General features: G+C 42.0%; 1 protein-coding gene and 2 non-coding genes across 3 annotated transcripts in view; 2 read left to right on the top strand and 1 right to left on the bottom strand.

Moving 5' to 3' along the window:
• The window catches only part of DPT (dermatopontin), a 33,433-nt gene extending 30,039 nt beyond the window's left edge, over positions 1 to 3,394 (top strand). The window contains exon 4 of the mRNA XM_031435824.2: positions 2,241 to 3,394. Within this exon, the coding sequence (XP_031291684.1) occupies positions 2,241 to 2,307 (67 nt within the window). The 3' untranslated portion in view covers positions 2,308 to 3,394. The remainder of the gene's footprint in view (positions 1 to 2,240) is intronic.
• On the bottom strand, positions 1,611 to 1,683 carry TRNAA-AGC (transfer RNA alanine (anticodon AGC)). The gene has a single exon. It is a non-coding gene; the product is annotated as a tRNA-Ala (tRNA).
• Positions 3,395 to 15,225: 11,831 nt separating the features above from the next.
• TRNAA-GGC (transfer RNA alanine (anticodon GGC)) lies at positions 15,226 to 15,298 on the top strand. The gene has a single exon. It is a non-coding gene; the product is annotated as a tRNA-Ala (tRNA).
• The last annotated feature ends 4,980 nt before the right edge of the window (positions 15,299 to 20,278 follow it).

Genomic DNA, 20,278 nt, shown 5'->3' with positions numbered 1-20,278 from the left:
CTGCTTAAGGAGACAGGAAGGAGTACAGTAAAGAAAGAATGTCACCCACAGTTATTACAAAATATATATTGGCAGTTAAAATGTCCAGTTGCTATCGGCTTGGAAATTTTCAGTTATGTGGCTTAATCCAGAATCTTGGAAAACTGAAATATTATGTCATGCATTTGTTTAGAATGAATATACCCGTGCAGTTTTGCTGCTGTCACTAGCAATCAGTGGCTTAAAGATCCACAACTTGGATTCCCTTCACTCTGCTGAAAGACGCGGAGGCCGTTGCCTTGGAGAAATATTGTTAGTGCAGGACACACCAGGCAGGAGCTTTTCCTCCTTATGCAAATCATAGTGGCTTCCTCCTGCAATGGAGTTGCTCAGCTTGGGCACTGTTGACATCTGGGGCCAGATAATTCTAGATGTTAGCAGCATCCTGGCCCCCACACATGAGATGGCAGTAGCAACTCCCCTCTTCCACAGTTGTGAGAACTGAAAAACTCTAGAGAGCAAAATTGCCTCTGCTTGAGAACCACTGTCCAGGAGGGAGATCAGAAACTGAGCCTGACTGAGTCCCTTGGTCCTTGTAGGGTCAAGTCTAAATTTTTCTTAGCATCAACTGACAGCCTCTTGAAGGAATAGTGTGAATGCCTGGCTTAAGCTCTTATTTACCTGTGTCTGTTGGCACACAGATAAGTAAGACTTGTCTACAATAATGAAATGTGTTTGATAAACACGCATGCCACCAATTTTCTTACCTCCATCTAAAACAAGCCATGCCCTCTATTGACAATTGCAGGAATAAATACTAATAAATAGTAGGAGATTTGTACTGGGGACCCTGTGCCCACTTCTTCTAAGTAAACAACCTGGAGCAACAGACTCAAATTCTAAAACCTGCCTTAGGCTGTCTGAGCAGCATGTACGAGGCTGCTGGCAAGAGTTATCTCCCAGAACTGAGTAGTCAGTCCCACCTTCCAGATTCAGGGCTGAATGGAGGTCTTATCAGTGTTGGTGTTTAAGAGAAACTGATCTGGGAAGAGCCCCTACAGATTGAAAAGGAAGGATTCTCGAAGGTTAAATGACCCCACTCGGTTTGGGAAGGATTTGCATCATCATATACAGAATGGCTCTTTCTTTTTTGCCCTCTGTCAAGACTTTGCAAAGGATGTGACAGCCATGTCCTCAATGGGGTTATGGCACCTAGTTACGGAGGCACTGTGGGACAAGGGAAAGTGCATGATATGAGTTCAACAAACTTGGAACCTGAAGTTGTCACCTAATTATCTCAATGAAAGACACATTTCTCTGAGTCTGTTTCTTCACCTAAACAATGACTTCTCATGAAGATTAAATGAGAAAATATGTAAAGCATCTAGTGCGATGCTGGATATACTGGAGGACTCAGCAAATAGCAGTTACAGTGGTCATTACCATCGCCATTATCATTGTTAAACGATGTTAGACCAGAAGAGTGCCCTGCAGAGTAGGCTCTCAATAAATTTTTGTTAAATGGGTGAACAAACAACTTAGGCTAGCCCTTAGCAAAGAACAATCCTTGAAATATATCCACAGCATGTTTTTCAAAGTTGAGCAATTCTTAAAAAAAAAAAAAAAAAAGATGGAGGTACTGGGAATTGAACCCAGGACCTCATGCATGCTAAGCATGTGCTCTACCACTGAGCTATACCCTCCCCCATCTAAAATAGAGCAATTCTATGTCCTTTCATACGCATGCCAGGCCATTTAAACAAATACACAGTTCAATTTCTGTTATGCAAGAATGACAGGTGTTTTAGAGTTGTCTCCCCCCTCTTCATTTCCCTGTAATAGTGTTTTCTGACGGGAAATACATAGGCTATAGCATGAAGCCTACCACATGGGAAGTGTTCAGGAAAAGAAAGAATAGATGAGCAGATGGTTAACCTGTACGTCCAAGAGGTACCTTCGGGCCAGAGCAGTGGGGAGCTGAGCACCAGTGATGAACAGGGCCTCCACACGCCAGTAACTTAGCTAGTCCTCTCCTACGTGCAACCGGAACTGTGTGAGGAGGTGTCCAGGACGCCTGACCTCCCAGACGATTACCTGGAGGTTCTCTAGAGACTTCACAGAGATGTCTTCCGGGAGGAAAGTGAGGTTAGGGTGGGTGTCCCTAAATTCTCCAAAGATCGCTCATTTTTTTTCCCTCAGTGGTGAGTCTTCCTAAGGTGTCTTTTCTCACAGACATTAGCTTTCTAACTTTCTCCCCACAGGGATCGCCAGTGGAAGTTCATAATGTGCCGGATGACGGACTACGACTGTGAATTTGCCAGTGTTTAGATCGGCCACCTACCAGTCTGGGTGAGGGGAAGGAGGGCCGGGAGACCGGAGGATGTCCACCTATGCTCACATCAGCTGGGACTCCTAAGCGGTTTCTGCTGCTCTCTCTTCTTCTCTTCAAGCTGGTTGTTGGCTGCAATGCCAGCTCTCTGGGCCTTTCTGACTAGTATCACACTTCTAATGAAATCCACAATTTCTCATTTGCAACGTGTTCCGTAGCAGCCACTCTATGTAAGTGACAATGGCTCTCTTGCACACATGCATACAGTGTGCATGCTCACAGCCTGAAAAAAAAAAAAAAAAAAAAGCCTTATTCCTGGAGCACCTGTCACAGCCTTGATGCTTCTTTTACTACCAAATGAGCTGCCTGGTGCTGAGCAGTATCCGAGAAGAGGTCCAGTGGAGTGGAGTGAAGGGGTGAAAATTAGGAAGCTGGCAATGAAGGTTCTCTGCAGTTATGTCTGGTTGAACAGAACCCAGGGTCCTCACCGCAGGCAGACCTTCTGCCTTAAGGGCACATGTTTCCACTCCCCTCCTCCACATAAGCATGCTTGCCTAGAAGGTCAAGTGCAGGAGGAAAGAGACTCAGAGGCAAAATGTGGCTATAGAAAGGTTGGGGGTGCTGAAAGGCTGAGGATGGGAAGAATTTCCTAAATGAGAAGAAGACTGTTAGCATACCCAGTGATGAAGGTGAGCACAGGAACCAGAGGAACCTGTGAAAGCTGGTCTCAAATAAGACAAAAACAAGGAGGGAGAGAGAGAGTCAGAGAATGGGACTCAAATTAGGAACTTGGTGGGGGAAGGAGAGTGGCCAGGTTGCTTCGGGAAATCGGACAAGGGGTCTGACTCCCTGGTACCTGGGAAGGCTGGCTTATGCCCTGTAGCCAGTAGAACTGCTGGCCAACTCACTCGGATTAGTCTCAGTTTCCTGGATGGAAAGGCTGCCCTGGGGGTCTGCTTCTCTTCTCTGTGTAGTTTAGGGGGGTCTTTTGCACAGACAGCGCTATCTTTCATCCTCCTGTAATGACTCTGTCCCCAGCCCTCTGTACTCTCTTCATCATAAAAGGAATAAAGATATGAACACTTATTATGCTGCAAATGTTAAGGGTCAGTTTTTGCTCTCCCCCTCACCCCTTTCCAATTATTCATCCATCCATTCAGAAAATATAGCTTAGCGTTGTGATTTGGGCCAAGCACCATGCATGGCACCAGGGTACAATAGTGACAAAGACAGTACAGTTGAGGGCTCCAATAAATAAAACGAAGTGCTAAGTGCATTCATTAAGGGTTGGACAAAGGGTGCAACCACATTTCTTTGCCTTTGCATCTAGCCTGATTCGTCCTGAGCATCCTACAGACTTCCTCCCACCAATACGTCCCATGGTTTTTAACCACAGGAAGCCCTTCTTTCCTTTATCCACACAGTTTACCTTTTCTTTTCAGATCTATGCTGTCCTTCTCTTCTATTCTCTCCCAGGGAACCCAGGAGACCAGGCAGCCAGGCAAAACCACAGGGGTCATACACCTTGTTATGCACCCCATCTAGGTGGCCAAGGCAGTGGCCAGCGGTGCTGCGTTTCCCACAGTGAGACCCTAGCAAGGCAGAGGGGAAGAGGAAGGCAGAGCTTAGGATGCCCTCCTTTGCCTTAATGCTGAAGCTTTTTTTCCAACTATGGTTTTGCTTTATTTCCTCCATTTCATTGTTTCCATCTCCCTGGCAATTTTAATTGAAAACAAGCTATGCAGTGGTACTTTTCACAAAGGGCACCATTAATATTTTAGCAACTGCAGCACTGGGTCAGGATGGCAGCCAGGGAATGGCCTTCTTTGGGTGTGTGAGAAGCCCAACTGAGAGGGAGGCAAGCAACACAGGTTGGCAGCCACGATGAAAACAAAAGGCTGGGGACGGCATGGGGGGCACTGGGCAGCGGATGGCTGGGGGTGGAGAGATGCAGCTTGGAGGAGCAGCCAGGAGACCTCAAGAGAGCACAAGTCGAGAAAAAAAAAATGATAAAGCAATCCAATCAGTGTCTGTGCCAAGTAGAATAAATGGGGAGAAAAACTAAGAGAAAAGCTATTTCTGCATGTAGGCCAAGGACAGTGACAGTAAAGACATTATCAACTTGGTTCAGATCTGGATAATTTACACCTTCTGCCATCTGTCCGTCAGGAAGAACTAAGGGCCAGACCGGGGCCAGACCCCAGCTCTTCTGACCGCGGGCGCTCTCTCCCCGCTCTCATTACTCCATCTTTCCACTGACTTGCTCACAGCCTTGGGTGAGCCACCTCCTCACTCTAGCAGGACACTTATCTAGGTACTCATTGTGGTTTCCTGCAGTTCTGGAATTCTCTGAGCACTAACAGCTGCTCCAGATTGTTTGCAGAAGGCTTTGCTAAGGCATTTCTTTTTTTCCAGAGAAGAAGCCTGGGGTGAGAGTTCAACTCTCAATTCTCACAAAAGCATCTGTGAATACACAAACTTAAACTAGAAAAAAAAAAAAAAACTAAAAAATTTAGACATTTCCTTCTTCCATGTTTTTTTTTTTTAATTGTTCACCATATAGCCCCAACCTGGGTCCTCCCCCTGACCTTGACAGTGGGTGGCTGTGTAATATTAGACAAATCCCCGAGCTATCGTTTCTTCATCGTCGCCAGGCTAACCCTAACCAACAGAAATCTCTTTTTCCAATAACTTCACAAGATGGTGGTCACATAAAATGGGAAGAAAAGAGACAAGATTCCTGCTTCACAGGACGTACAGTCGAGTAGGGAGAGATGAGAAAATGAAGACGCAAGTACAGGAGGGTTTCCTGAGGAAGCTGAGTCTGTGGTTGGCCCTGAAGGATGAGCAGAACTTGTAAGGTAAGTAGAAAAGAGAGTGGGCTCTGGATCCCAGTGCTCTGGGTATAAATCCTGGTCTGTCACTTATCAGCTGCATGACCTTGGCTCAGTCACCTACCTTCCCTGAGACTCTCATTTCCTTAGCAGCAAAGAATCGTGAGGTGGTTGTAAGGATTAAATGAGATCTTGTAGTGTCCTGCACATAGTAAGTACCCAATAAATGTGGTGAGGGGAATGGAATATTGTTAGTATATATTAAAATAGTATTCCTCATGTAAGCTGGATTTTAGTATAGGTACATAACAGGAAAATTCATAACAGAGGTGGAACTCAAGTTTTGCTGTCATTCATTTACTCATTTATTCATGATTTGGTCACTGGATCAATAAATCATTAAGTGCTTAGCATATGTCCACCCCTGTACTACGCACAGTTCCTGCATTCCAGAGGATTATAAACTGAGGGAGTCAGACAAGCAAAGAAACTGAGTCCAGGTTGCTAAGTCAAGAATAGGTAGCATTTCCATAGAGAGTGGTGAAGGGTTGAGGTGAGAAAAGGGAGAGTGGCCTTTCAGACAATGGAAACAATGTGATGGAAGGCACAAAAGGATGTATAGCCTTAAAAAGTTTCCCCAGGGAACACTGATGTCATTAAGGTGTCTAGTCATAATGCCCTAAGGATGGATCAGTAGCTCACATTAGCACCATAAGACATTCCACTATTTGTGCATATTGCTTGCAATTTTTGTATCTATCTGGAACTCAGATCTCAGCTGGGGCTTCCTACAAATCTAGGGAGAGGGAACTTATCAACTCCTGTCTCCACTCCCCCGGCACCCCCATATGCAAATACCAAGTTCTCTCTCCATCCTCGGTCTTCATCCACATAAATTATCTTTACAGTCAGCTGCTCTGACCCAGACATGAAACTCCATTTTTTTTTTTTTAGTTCCTTCAGAGCAGTGTATTCTCACAAAAGCATTAGTGAATGCATAAACTCAAACTAAAGGAAAAAAAAAAAACTTAAAAATTTAGACATTTCCTTCTTCCGTGTTTTTTATTGTTCACCATGTAGTCAGAGATTTTCCCTGTCTGTAGTTGGTCCCTTATCTAGCTTCCAGACTACTTGGTTCTCTTCTTACTCTTTCCAGTTCTTCTCCCCATTCATGAGGGAAAATGTTTCTCAGTGCAGCCCACGCCCAAATAGGTGTGCAGCAACGTGGCCAACACAAACGAAGGCCATGTAGTCAACAGTATCTGCTCTCCTTACAAAGCTTCAGTGTTAATCAAACCACTTCTGTTTAGCCCTCTTAAATTAAACCACTCTCTTCAGAAGTAATACCTGAGCCTCATTCCATTCTGGGATCCAGAGTCATTGAGGTAAGTGAAACTCTTTGCAAAATGGTGTGTTACCCATTACCATTCACTTGTTGAATTTATCAACTTACTCCTTTGTAAAGCAAGGATAAGAAAACATAGCTACCTCAAAAGTCATTTTAAATAATAATAATGATAATAATATAATCATGCAAAGCTCGGATTTTCATGGGACTTACAACTTTTCATAGGATGGAGTAACCATTATCTCCTAAAAACTAAAAACCAGACTACCTGCGTATTTTAAAACTTATTCATTTGATTCTGCTGTGCCTTCCATTCGTGAGCTCCTTCTTCTCCTTCCAAAATACCCAGAAGGAGCCCAGTTATCAATATGAATGAATAAATATCTGTGTCAGTGAAAAAGTGTTGACTAGAAATAACTTCTAAAAATGCAAATTATGATGCTCTCTGAATTGTAGCTTTACTGTTTATTTCTTTGTTCTTTTTTATACTTTTCTGCCTTCCCCAACTTTAAAAAACAGTTTCCATTGACTGTGTGTATATAATCAAAAAAGAGAAGTAATTTTAATCTAATGGAACAAAAGCAGTCACCAGCTGCCAGGCAGTTCAGCCCTAGGTCCGTGTCCCAGCTGAAATGCGAGCGTATGGCGACTTCACGGAAAGCGAAAGATTATAAAACCAGACTCTTTCATCTAACCGACTGCCTAGCGGGTTATAGTTTAACATTCAGAATTACCTGCTCTTTCCAACATCTCTCACCGTCCCCAGAGACAATGGAACAGATGTTCATTCTGTCACATGGTCAATGAGAAACTAACGTTTAAAAATCCTCCACTAACCAGGGTCCTACTTGTCCTTCAGGGCAAGCATAGATTCAGCTCCCCTGGAAAACTTCCAACACTGGTTCAGGGTCCCTCCCTGACTCCCTCAGTTCTCTGTGTCTTTGTTTTCACTCCCCTGAGGAGAGGGGTCCTGTCTCTCTTGTTCGTTGGTAGGTTTCTAGTGCCTGGCAAGGTGTTTTACACATAATGGGCATCCAAGACATATGTTTTAAAATTAATCTGGATTTCTAGTTGGTTTTCAGTTTTTTGGGGGAAGACCTGTCAAAGCTCTAAGCAATCAAGAATTGAAAATATGTGTAAAGGCACTTTGAAAATTATGAAGTTCTATTAAAAGGCATGGAATTATGATGATGCTGTGTTTTGGTGGGGGGGGGGGCGATGAATGCCATCTTCTGCTCTCTTTCTCCAGCATCATTAGGTAATCATTAATTCCATCCTTTTAAGTGTTACCCATTAATGATGAGTGTGTTGGAAAACACACCAGTGAGTCACAAGTGTCTCTCAGAAAATGTCACCCACCATACTAGGCAACTGAATGTGAATTTTGGTGTTTTTATGACCTTTAAACTGTATTGAAATCAACATCTGAGTGGCAAGTACAGGGCTAGGCACTTGATGAGTATGACATAGAACCTTGTTAACTAACCACTGAAGAGACTGGGCACTCAGGGGCAAAGAGGCTGAAGTTGGAAAACTGGTGTAACTGTATGAATTTGCATGCATTTTTAAGTCTTATAGCAACATATGAGTTCCAGGGGGGTGAAAGGACAGTGATTTTTGTTTGATATATCCCCTGACAACAAATATTTGATGAAAAAATAAAAGCAGAGCCCTAAAACAAACTCTAACACAGATTATAATTTCACGACTATAGACCTATGACCTTTGCTTTTGCTTATTACTCCCACTAAGAGTTAATTTGTGGGATTAGCTGGTGATAAGCGGGACTGAAGTAGTGAAACCAGTTTCTCAGAGTCAGGGTTTCCTTTTTACATGGTTGCCTGGCAGGAGTTTAGCGACCTCGCTGGTGTGCCACATCTTCCCTCTCTGTGACTGGTACATTTCAGCTGATTCAGGTATCTCCCTGGGCTGCTTTTGTTGGCAGACCCAAAGGTGAGGCTCATTAGCCATTACTCCTTGGAAAGGCGTTCTTGGAAATCAGACATGCTCTGAGTCACTCCTGCCTGTCCCCTACCGAGACGGTACAATGTCATGCAGATTGGTTCTGCCCATAGGCTTCCAGGAGAAAGGAACTGAGAATCTCTCTCAGTGTAAAATAGCTCAGGTTGGAGAAGGACTTCACAGAAATTCAGAGAGAAGGCAGGCTTAGTTCTCTCCATGTATAGGTAAGCTTTGATCAAATTCGCCGGTCTTTACAGAGAGAGAGGAAAAAAATAGATGTGGATGAGTGGATTACTGGGGCAGAGTGGTCAGACTCAGCCCTCCCCAGAATGGCACCAATGCTTGTTCTAAATCTGTAACCTCACACGTCTGTGCTTTTGTGCACGTAAGGTTGACTGTTACTTAACAAGTTATCATTAATCACCCACTTTGTTTCTGGAGCAAACTGAAGGAAGCCAAGAAGCATAAAACATACTTCTTTCCTCAGAGAGATTTCTGTTCTAGATAGAGAGACAAGAATTAAAATCTAGAAAAGTTGATTAAAAGAAGGCTGTTTACAATCAAGTGCCCAGTGAGTGACAATCAAGGACACAACAAGTCAAACACACAGGAAATCTTATGTTATTGCAGAGGTAGGAGGATCACAATGGGCTGATGAAATAGAAGACATTCGAGAAGTTGCCTGAGCAAACCTATGGAAGTGAGTGCTCCTCAAGGAGCTAAAACCTTGGGGCCCATGAGTCCAACTCTTAGATCTTGCCAGTGGAAGGCTGGAGCCCACTGAGGTAAACCACTTGCCCAAGGACACCCCATGGGTAGGTGGCAGAGCTGGATCTAGAACTTAAGGCTCTGGGATCTTAGTTTGGCAATGGACTCTCCCAGGTGCCTGTCCAGTGGTTTAGTGAGACAACGGAGCGGGAAATTCAGGCCCTTGAACTCTGTGTTCTAACACATTTCGTACTTGTGGCCATTCTGGGTAGGATTGCTTACTGCCATTTTATAGACGGGTTCAGAGGTTTCTGAAATAGAAGGTAACTGGACCAAAGTTGCGCAGTTAGTGGAAGTGGACTTTGAACCCAAGTCTGGCTATTCACAAAGCCCAGTTTCTCGTTGCGATGTCAACCTGGAGTCAAGAGTTTCCATTGAGAGTAAGGAAAGACAAAGTTTTTAGACTCTGCTTGTTATTGTTCCATGGCTAACTATAAAGAAAAGATTTACCAATTTATTCCAATATTTTACATATTACCATGGAGAGAGAGATACACTGTAAGAACGTTGTTGGAGGTCTGGAAAAAACCAAATGAGTGGTCTGAAAATCATAACATTACCACTCTACTTTTTCATATTATTGTAGACCTTGCCTGTCACAGTAAAATCAGGAACAGATTCAATATATCCTGTAGTTAACAATAACTCTGTGTTGTCTGCCTTCTAAAATGATCCCTGCATAACAAACCCTCAATTTGATAAACCCAGTCTAACCCAAGTAAGCAAAATTACCCCGACAACCGAGACAATAATTATCTTCGCTTGGTCTCCCAGCCTCCACAACTGTTTCAGCTCCACACAGAGTCACAGCCTCATTTCTCTTTGCTGCGTGTGCCCTGGGAAGATTTCTGCCTAGAGAATCAGCATGCTTAATAAGCACCACTGTTCTTTCCAGTTGATTAAACCCCAGGATACCCAGTCTGTTAGCAGAAATGTGTGTTGGGCTGATATCAAAGCTCCAGCCTACCTCATCTCACAAGTCTCTTTTCCAACGTTATCTTAAAGGATGAAGGTTACCTGCATTATAAACCAAACTTACCACTGGAATTTGGTAGTTACCTGATTCAATAGACATATAAATTTTTATTAGATTTTATTCCCTGGAAAGGAATATGGACACCTAACCTAAGCAGAATAATGCATCCCAGCTCTAACAGACATTGTGAAGATCTTATTTGCCAAACGAAAAGAAGAAAAATATGCAAATTTATAGGAGTGGCAATTTTGAGGGTCTTCCACATGAAGTCAGTCATCATTAAGGAAGCTGCCTTTGACCTTATGTGTAGCTTCAGCCCACACCGGCCTCAGTGAATTCAGAGCTGGACTCCACCTCCTCAGGTAACCAGATCTTTGATTTACCTATGACTCTAAATATAGGTACCAAATCATGATGATGATAACAATTATTTTTATATATGCTCTGAGCCAGGGACTTGGCCCTTAAATGCACCTCATTTGAATACTCATAATAGACTTGCAAGGTAGTTATCATTATCTTCATTTTACAAGTGTGGAAAAATGACTCAGAGAAATTGAGTTCCTTTTTCAAGGTCACACACCCTACACATTAGAGCTGACTCAGACCTGGCTGAATCCCATGCATGAATATTCTGATACAGACTGTGCTGTGCTGCCTTCTGTAGGCAATGCCATGGACTGCCAATCTGATCTTCCTCTCCCTGCCTGAGGCCTCGGCCAGCATGAGCACCAAATCAAGTCAACATCGGAAGCCATGAAGCCAGTCAGTCCTCCCCTGGTACACATGGTTCATTACTGCATTCCCAACGTGTAGTGGAGTACCTAGTACATTGTTGGAGATCAAAACATGTTTGTTGGCTGAATGAATGACTTACCTGGTTGATTATTCTTGGTGAATGCTCTGAGTGGCAGCCCCTTTATTTGTCCCTTCTCTCCCATTCCCTTTATTCATATTCTACCAATCATGTTCTTTCACTATTGCTTTCATTCTCACGTCCCCAAACATTTACAATACTTAGGCTCTTGGAAATTGTATCCCATGGCTCAAAAAAGAAGAAAAAAAATAATCATGCATCTTTTATCTTTTCATAAACTCATGCCTCACCTCCTTGTTTTAAGTGAATCCTGGCTTTCCCTGCACTCCTCTTGGGGGGTGGGGGGTGGCATGCATTCACAATGCTCCCAGTACTATGGATTCATCATTTATAATTTTCACCTCCTAAGCAATTCTTGGATTTGACCCACTGAATTTAATCTCCTATTACCACTTTTATCCAAACCCTTGTTATTGCTTCTCAGTCTCCTTAGCGACAGTCTTTCCTTCAGGAAATCCATCCATCTGCTGGAAGACTTTTTTCCAAACATAAATCTAACATGTTGAGTCCTTGCTCAAAATCGTCACATGATTCCTAAACACATTCCTTCCAATGACATATATTCCTTCACAGTCTGCACCCCTGCCGGTGTAATCTGCTCCAGTCATGCAGAATTGTTCACATTTCCCTGGAGAGACCATGCCATGTGACTTTAAAGACTGTTCCCTACCCTTGGGTGTCTCTGTACCTGCACCTTGTTCCCTGGCTGACTTGCAGTGCTGACTCCCTGGCTCCCCAGGCTGAGTTAGAAGTTCCTCACTGGTGCTCACATAATACCTAATTATACCTACTGTATAGCACTTGTCACACTGCAGCATTTTCCTGTTTTGACAAAGACCAAATGTTCTCTTTGTCCCTCTGTATCCACTGCCCCACATACAGTAGGCATTTATTAACTATTAACTATATAAATATTTAAACAATAAGAAGTACCTTCCAACACCTGATAGTCTACAGTTCCATGAAAAATAGCTGCAAGTAGAACCCATCATCTCTTTGCCAAACCACTGAAAGATTTCTCTATCTCGTTTCCTTACCTCCACCCAGACTTGTCGCCTTCAAATCCCACTTACACATGCTCTTACTTTCCATGCTGTCTATAGTGCATGGGTTTGAGTTCCACTTCTTGATAAAGCATCACTGTTTTCCATGGGACTGTCCTCTGCTTCTTGTCTCCCCATTCCTTGCCTTCCTTGATCCCAGGTGGCCTTCGTGGGGGATCCCACAATACTATGTGCAGAACACCATGACCGCCTTTGCCACAGTGCTTTATGCGAACCATTTTAAATGATGTTTTCATTTCCAGACAATAAATTTCTTGAGGACAGGGATTGTGTCATATTTGTCTCTGAATCCCTGGTGGCTACAACCGTTTCTGACCTATAGCAGGTGTTCCTCAATGAATATTAAATTAATAGTATCTGACAATAGACACAGTAGTTAGTTGGCAGGAAAAGTACTGCAAAGGAAAGCAAACTTTTGGACAAAGGTCAGGCCTTCCAGGAGAGTTTAAAATTTAATACATCCCAGGATGCTGGGTTACTTGTATTTCTCACCAAAGGTTTTCAACTGCAGACTATAATCTGTGGTACAAATTGAAATGTGATCATATCTAAAAGATAAGTAGAAAATAAAAGTGCAAATAATTCTTATAAAATGCAATGAATTTTATAAAGCAAAAAGAATTTAATATGCAGTTTCAAAATTAACAATACACAGCATTCACAGCATTGCACGTGTTGGTTGGTTAGCAAATTTATCTCCGTCTTCAAGGGCCATTGTGTCAACTGAGTTGTGAAGGCAGCAGCGTAGCACTCTTGGAAGAGTGTGGGGTATGGAGTCAAGTTACCTGGTTCTCGTTCGGTCTCTACAGTGTTCAGTCTGCACAACTTTGGGCAAGTAACTCAGTCCCCACGAGTCTTTCTCTGAAGGGTGAGGATGACTATAATACTTCCTCCCTGCCTCACTGACTTGTTCTGAAGATCAACTTGGACATGATAAACACACTCTAAGCACCATACGCTGATTTCATTTCAGTACTGATTTTACACTCTGCCATTCTACGTTGCCCGAGTAAATCCTTCTTTTTAAAAGACCCTAAATGCTTTCAGCTTCGAGTAGGAACGAGTTTGTAAGCAAGTATTCATTGAGTACCAAGTGTGAGTCCCATGCTCTGCTAGGAGCTACAAGGATTAACAACAAATAAAGAAACAAATATATGGCAATCCTAACATTAGGGACTTCATACTCTAGTCATGGAGAAAATATGGATACCAAAAAAAAAAAAAAAAAAAAAAACCCAAATACTGAGAAAATCAGGGTGTAGATTTAAGGTCAATTAAATGAGACCTAATGGATGGATTCATGCATAACAGAGGTAAAGGGTAGGCAGTGCCAAGCTTTGTGAAAGAGGGACATGAGTTGGGTGAAGATGTGAGCATCTGGAGAGATTAAGCTAAGGGGAAGCTCTTCCCTTAATCAAGCCACTCCTGAGCTGAGACCAATGTTCAAAGATAAACTGAGGCATATTAATAATGTTCAAGGGTTCATGGAGCAAAAATTGATTCGAACTGGGCAGTATTCAACCTAGCAGATAGAAAGACGCTCTGAGGAGCTGTTCAAAATAAAAGATTAGACAGAAGGAAACAAAGAATTTATACTAGGGGAAAAAAACAAGTTAGTTATTGCAAACTCACTCTCCCTTAGGGAATGACAGGGGTCTGTCTGACAGTTTACCTAACTAGTGCTGATCACGTGATTTCTGATCAACTGGTTTAAGATTTCATTTCTGGGAGAGCTGAAACTGTAATTAAGTCTCCGTTTGGTGACATGGGATTTGGCGTAAACAACTCCACTTTTGGCTTGTTGTCTTGTTTTTCTCACCATAAAGGAATGACAAAGTAATTCAAGAGAGACAGAAAGATGGAATCCAAAATTTAGATCTTAGCACAGGATTCCTATCTCCCTAGAAAAAGGCGGAAATGTTGGCAAATGTATAAGAAAACATACTCAGTGAAGTGCAGTGCAAGGCTGAGTAGGAAATTCAGTGGAACCAAACACAACGAAATACTCAGGTTGTAATTCTATCACACAAATTAAGAAAAAAATATTTTGCTACAGGATTACATTTCATATCCTCAAATATCCACATCTTTTAAGAAATGAACATTTTTGGGTCTGTAACAGGTGCAAGATAACTATACTGAGGTCTTCACAGATACTATCTAACATGTATTATCCAATTAACTAACGGCGCAGTGAGCTCAGTTTCATATCCCCATTTTACTGATGATAAATCTGAAGCTTTAGAGCAGTGGATGAACTTGCCCACATTAGTGGCAGCATGAGGATTCCTAGAGACATGTTTTCAGTCATCTTAAAAAATATGTCTTTTCCTTTTTGAGTTTCATGAGCTACCTGTTCATTCAGGGGTTGAAAGGTCTCAAAACAGCTAAAATTGGGTATCTGTTCTGTAATTTTGTTCTCTCTGTGAATTGGGATGTAACTGCCATCATTCTATTTTAGTGACAGAACATTTCAGCACTGAACATCTCAGTCATGGAACATGGGATATTCCCTGTAGGAACTTGGTTTGAAAACCACTGCTAAGCAAATTAAAAACTCTGAGAAAGGCAAAAACAATATATAGCATGTGGAAACCATGCAGCAAGGTCTTGGGAGAGAGAGAGAGGGAAGAATGTGGAGCTGGGGCTCTGCCTTTATTAGCATCCAAGGTGGGGTGGAGTTTCACGGGTTCCCTCTTTACTGGTGAATTTAAAACACGAGAATGGGAATTAGGACATGGTGGGAAGGGAGAAACCTTCAGTTGTCTAGGTTACTCAGGGCTTTCTGAAAGGCACACTTGACAGTTCGTGGGTTTTGGGGGCAATCCACCTCCTTATCTAATTGTTTTGCTTGCAGCTGTGTCATAGGCTGGCGGTTTGTTTTGAGATGGATGTCTTTGAAATGGATCTCAGCAATCGAAAAGCTTAATGCCAGGCAATTACATTACAATCAAAACGCTTAATGTCAGGCAGTCACACTGCTGAAGCCTTGCAGCTTGTCCTCTTACCCTCTTAAAAGGTGGCCTGACACCGTGCAGAGAAGCCAGGTGAAGGTGAAGGACCTCCTGAAGATCACCTGACAGCAGGGGGAGGGCATAGCTCAGTGGTAGAGTGTGTGCTTGGCACGCACAAGATCCTGGGTTCAATCCCCAGTACCTCCATTAAAATAAACGAATAAACCTTTAAAAAAAAAAAAAAAGATCACCTGACAGCAGAACCCAGATGTGCACAAGGCCACCTTCGACCATCCAGGCCAGTCAGGCAGCCAGGTTCTACCCTCCCACTGAAGACCCACAGAATCTTAACAAGAAAATGGTGGCTATTTAAGCCACTGAGTTTGGGGTCGTTTGTCAAGTAGCAATAGACAACTGATTCAAGTGCTAAGGATTTGGCCAGATCTCTCTCTCTCTCAAGTTTCTCTAAACCCTGAAAATTCTAGCAATGGACCCAGGAATTCAGAATTTCAGAAGGTTCCCCAGATGGTTCTTTTTTAATGTAATAGTTGAGGTATAACTACATGCCGCATTTATGTATTATATGAGGTTGTGACGCCGAATAATAGACGACCACAAATCCACTACCATCTTAAGAGCCAGAAATTATCAACACCATGGTACCTATCTGTACTGTCCTTCCCTGACCCATACCATTGTCTCCCCCGTGAGAGGTAACACACTGAGCTGGGACTTCATCAGTTCTGTGCATAGATACATATATACACATTTTATATATACACTATGTAGTGTGTATAAATACGTGTGCATGTATGTGTGTGCTTGTGTGTGTGTGTGTGTATACACATTCACGCACAGTGTATTTGGCATTTGTGCCTGTGCACAGATTCTAGCTCTCCCACTTAGTGTCTGTGTGGCCTGAGGCAATTTACTTAACCTCTATAAGACTTGGTTCCCACTTCTATCAAATAGGGTGATTCTAATAATATCTGCCTCTTAGGGTCTCGGTGGAGGTTAATGAATTAGCATATCTGAAGTAATTAGAATAGTGCCCTACACAGAGTAAGTGCTCTGTATTCCTATTTCTATTTTGCAATTTGCTTATTTCATCCAGCGTTACGTGTGTACGATTCATACGTTCTGTCAGTCACTGCAGATCATTCACATTTTACTGATAAATATCACTCCAGCACAGACCTACACCACAAATTATTTAGCCACTCTCTAATAAGGGATATTTTCATTGTTCCCAAGTCTTTGTTTTTACAACAATGCTACTATGAAAATTATTTTGCACATCTCCTAGGGGATAAATGCAGAATTCTCTCTGGGATGTACGTCTTGGAGTAGCGTTGCTGGGCCATACTATGTTCTTGCCATTCCATGAACTAATCTCTGTTGACTTTTCTGCCGTTCAGTCAGTTATAGTGGTGTTGTGTGAAATTAGCCAGAGTCTACCTGTGCTATGTATATATGTCATATTGATTAACAATAAATCGTGTAGAAACATACAGGCCTTCAGCAAGCTTGCCATTCACTGAAGCTATGCCAATCTATTTCTTACTTTCCCTATCAAATTTCACAGATCTCATAGTGCAAAGGAAAGTGACTTAATATTGCTGAGACTCAGTTTGCTTCATCTGCAAAATGGCCAGAATTTACCAATCTTAAAGGATTCAATTTTTAAAAAGTCCAAAACCAGAAATGCCCCCATCAGTGTAAGGTGTTAATCATCTCAGCATGTGACAGTAGCACATTAATTGTACGCATATAAAACAGAATTTTAAAATCCCAGTAACTTAAAACCACAGTCATCACCAGCATATATGGTGGCAGCAGAGGCCAATATTGAGAACTTTTAACAACAGACTCATTCACTCACCCTCATTCATGAAAGGAAAATTTATCTGAATCACATCTCTAAAAAAATTCTTCAGTTAAATGTCAAGTTGCTAGTAATAACCAAAAGCTGATTAAATATTGAGTGCTTATAATCCAGTTTAGGGTGTTTGCTCATGTTTTGTGCTTTCTAAAAGCTGATCAATAAAAATAGACTTTGGGTTTTGATGTGTGATCGCAGCCGACGTGAAGACGTACTCTGATCACAGGTGTACAGACGTACTCCGTCATTTATTGCTCTGCATTATACCAGACACCCAGCATGAAAATAGCAGTAGGCAAAGACTAAGTCCTCCTTACAAAAGGAAATAGCAAGGATATTTTAGAACCACCTATACTCAAGGAAGAAGGTTAGCAAGGAAGATGGAGCTTTAGGTCTTTCTAAGGCTTTCTTTCTGCAAGCCCAATTAGGAATGTCTACAAACAACCATGGAACATTTTCCTGCCTCCAACCACCATTTCACCTACAACAGCATGGTTTCTCTACATAATTTTCCCCCATATTTTTTCTTCTTTTCCCCATTTTCTCTGAAATGTGGAAGAAAAATCAATCAATTCCTTTGTCAACAAAATACAGCCCAAGGAATGAATTGAGCAGAGTTCTCTACCCAAGAGGCTAGAAAACCCCTTTATTTACCTCTGGAGATTATATCTTCTTCTTGGACCACGCCCCCATGTTTTGCTTTTTGTAAGAATCATGGCATTTGGTTCTCCTCTCGCCTACTTTGCCTTAGCACAATGAGCCAGTTGAGCATTTCTTGGCTGAATCAGTAAAGGATACGATCAAATTGCAATCAATACAATCAAGTTTCTGGAGTACAGACTCCTTAAAAAGCAGTAAAGTTGTTACTGACTTGCCATATGCCAGCAATATAACAACTAGAGCCACATTTCAAAAACTCTACTGAATTATTCTCCATTTCCTGCCTGTTGCTCATGTGACCACCAGGATCCATTTTGCTTCCCTTGATCTACCTGAACAACTTCTCCTTTACAAGCGCCATTCAAATTATCTTAAAATTAAAGTTGCCATAGTTTCAAACTCCAGTTGCCTGCTCAGGCTCTCCTGTTCAGGTTTTGTCTCTGCTCCAAGAAACATGTCTATTTGACAATGTTAGTGACAGTGATGATCAATAACAAATGGTGTTGATGTTCCAGCAACAAAGTAACAAGAATTTTCCTGGAATAATTTACCATCTCTGCTCAATCCTAGGTCTTTCTATGAAGACTCAGATAATTCTTCTCAAAAAAAATGTTATTCATTAGCCTTGCACATGTCTACCCGTTACAATTTTACAATATAATCATTATAATCAATACAATCAATAAAGTGTTCAACCATTTATTGAACTATATGCCACATCCTGTCCTCCAAGCTTGTCCATGGTGGCCCAGTTAGTTAATGGTGGAGCTGGGATTTGAACCTAGATTTCTTTGACTCTGAAGACCATGCTCTTAACCACCACATGCTTTATCCATTTACTTGCTAGTAATTAGTACATGGGATAATGTACACGAAGGACCTAGTGCAATGCATGGCCTGTAAATATTTCCACCTTCTGTTCACCTGAATCATATAATAACTATAATATGTGTGAGCCAGGTGTAAGAAGAGAAACATCAACCCCCAAATGCTGTAACAGGATTGAAAATAAGGTGGTCACTTGGGTTGGTAAAGGGAATAACTGCTCATCTGTTGATTTTTCCATCCTTAAGCCAAAAATATATTTATACCACCTTTATGCCACAGATTAATTAAGGAATACAATAAAGGAAACAGGTATTCTTAGTTGTTTGTTGGCTGTTTCTTGTTTTGAATGGGTAGATTAAGTATCTTATCTTCTAGGCCAGGTTTAGTCAGATTATTAATGATAATAATTATAACAAAATTCTTTTCATTAAGCATATATTATGAGATATTTTACATGCTGTATGCATTTAACCTTTTTTAAAAAATCCTATGAGATTAGTGGTACTACCTCTATTCTACATAGATAAAAATTAAGACTCTATAAAGGTAAATATCTTGGCCGAGATTACAGGACTGGCAGATAGTGGAGGTAGAATCTGAGCCCAGTATGCCTGCCTATAGTCTTTGCTCTTTGCATGTTCCTCATTAGACATTTATTTACAGATATATTTGTGAGCACCTATTGAGTGCTGCACATTTGGCCAGGCATCGGGGATACCATACTGAACAAGAACAGTAGAATCCTGGCCCTTGTGGGTTCTTCAATGAGGTAGGAATACCAGTATGACAAATACTTCTATATGATACAAGATGGGGATACAGGATGTTATGGAAACTTATAACAGGGCTATCTAACCTAGTTTAGAGAGTCGATGAAAACTGTACTGTGAAAGCAACATTTAATTTGAAGCTTGAAGGAAGAGTAGGAGACAGCTAGATAAAAGAGAATAAAGGAGTATTGAGGGCAGAAGTAATAGCACGTATGAAAGCCTGGAAGCAAGATGATGTGGCTCACTGGAGGAAACATGTGGCCCAACAAGACACGAGCACAGAACTGTTCTATTACAGGCAGTTTTAAGGAAGAGGAGGATTGCTCATCCGGGGTCCACAGATGAAGAGTGAGAGGCAGACGAGGGCCAAATTATGATGTGTATGTTAACCACCTGAAGAAGATTGGACTTTGTGTTAAGAACAGGGGAAACACCTAAAGGGTTTAGGGGAAGATGAGATTTATGCTTGGAGGAGGGCAAGAGTGGATGCAAGAAGCCATGGTCTGCCTTAGATATTTTACAAAGTCTCAAGTAGAAGAGAAGACACGTTTCTTCTCAATGGACTTAAATTCTAAAGAGGGGATATGACAATAGGTAACACTGAGAACCGTGTGCCATTCGTTCATCTGCACATATTTACTGAGCACCTTCTTTGCACCTGGCACTGTTCTAGGTGCTGAAAAGGCAGCAGTGAACAAAAATGCAGAAAAATGCCTGTAGTCATGGAGCTTACTTTGAGATTTGACTGCCAGACACTAAGTACTTTAGAGATATTAACTAGTTAATCCTCCCCCCAGCCTTTTGAGGTGAGCTATCAGGTTATTTCACTTCACCAAGAAACCGAGGCACAGGGTGATCAAGGAGTCCCCAAGATTTGCCTGCAGATCTGTCTGGCTCGAGAGCCGATCCCTCCCCAGGGGATAAACATTGGGGAAAGGCAGGAGAACTCAGGGGACGAAAGCCTAGAAGCATAGCACGTAGAGTGACCACGGCGGTGGGAGTAATCCTATAAAGGCTGAATCCACAAGCCTTAATTTCAATTTTGTA

This window comes from Camelus dromedarius, chromosome 23, assembly GCF_036321535.1.
Source record: "Camelus dromedarius isolate mCamDro1 chromosome 23, mCamDro1.pat, whole genome shotgun sequence".
In the NCBI taxonomy this organism is placed as follows: Eukaryota; Metazoa; Chordata; class Mammalia; order Artiodactyla; family Camelidae; genus Camelus; species Camelus dromedarius.
The sequence above is the reverse complement of the archived record's forward strand: the minus strand, read 5'-3'. Positions and strand labels throughout refer to the sequence as shown.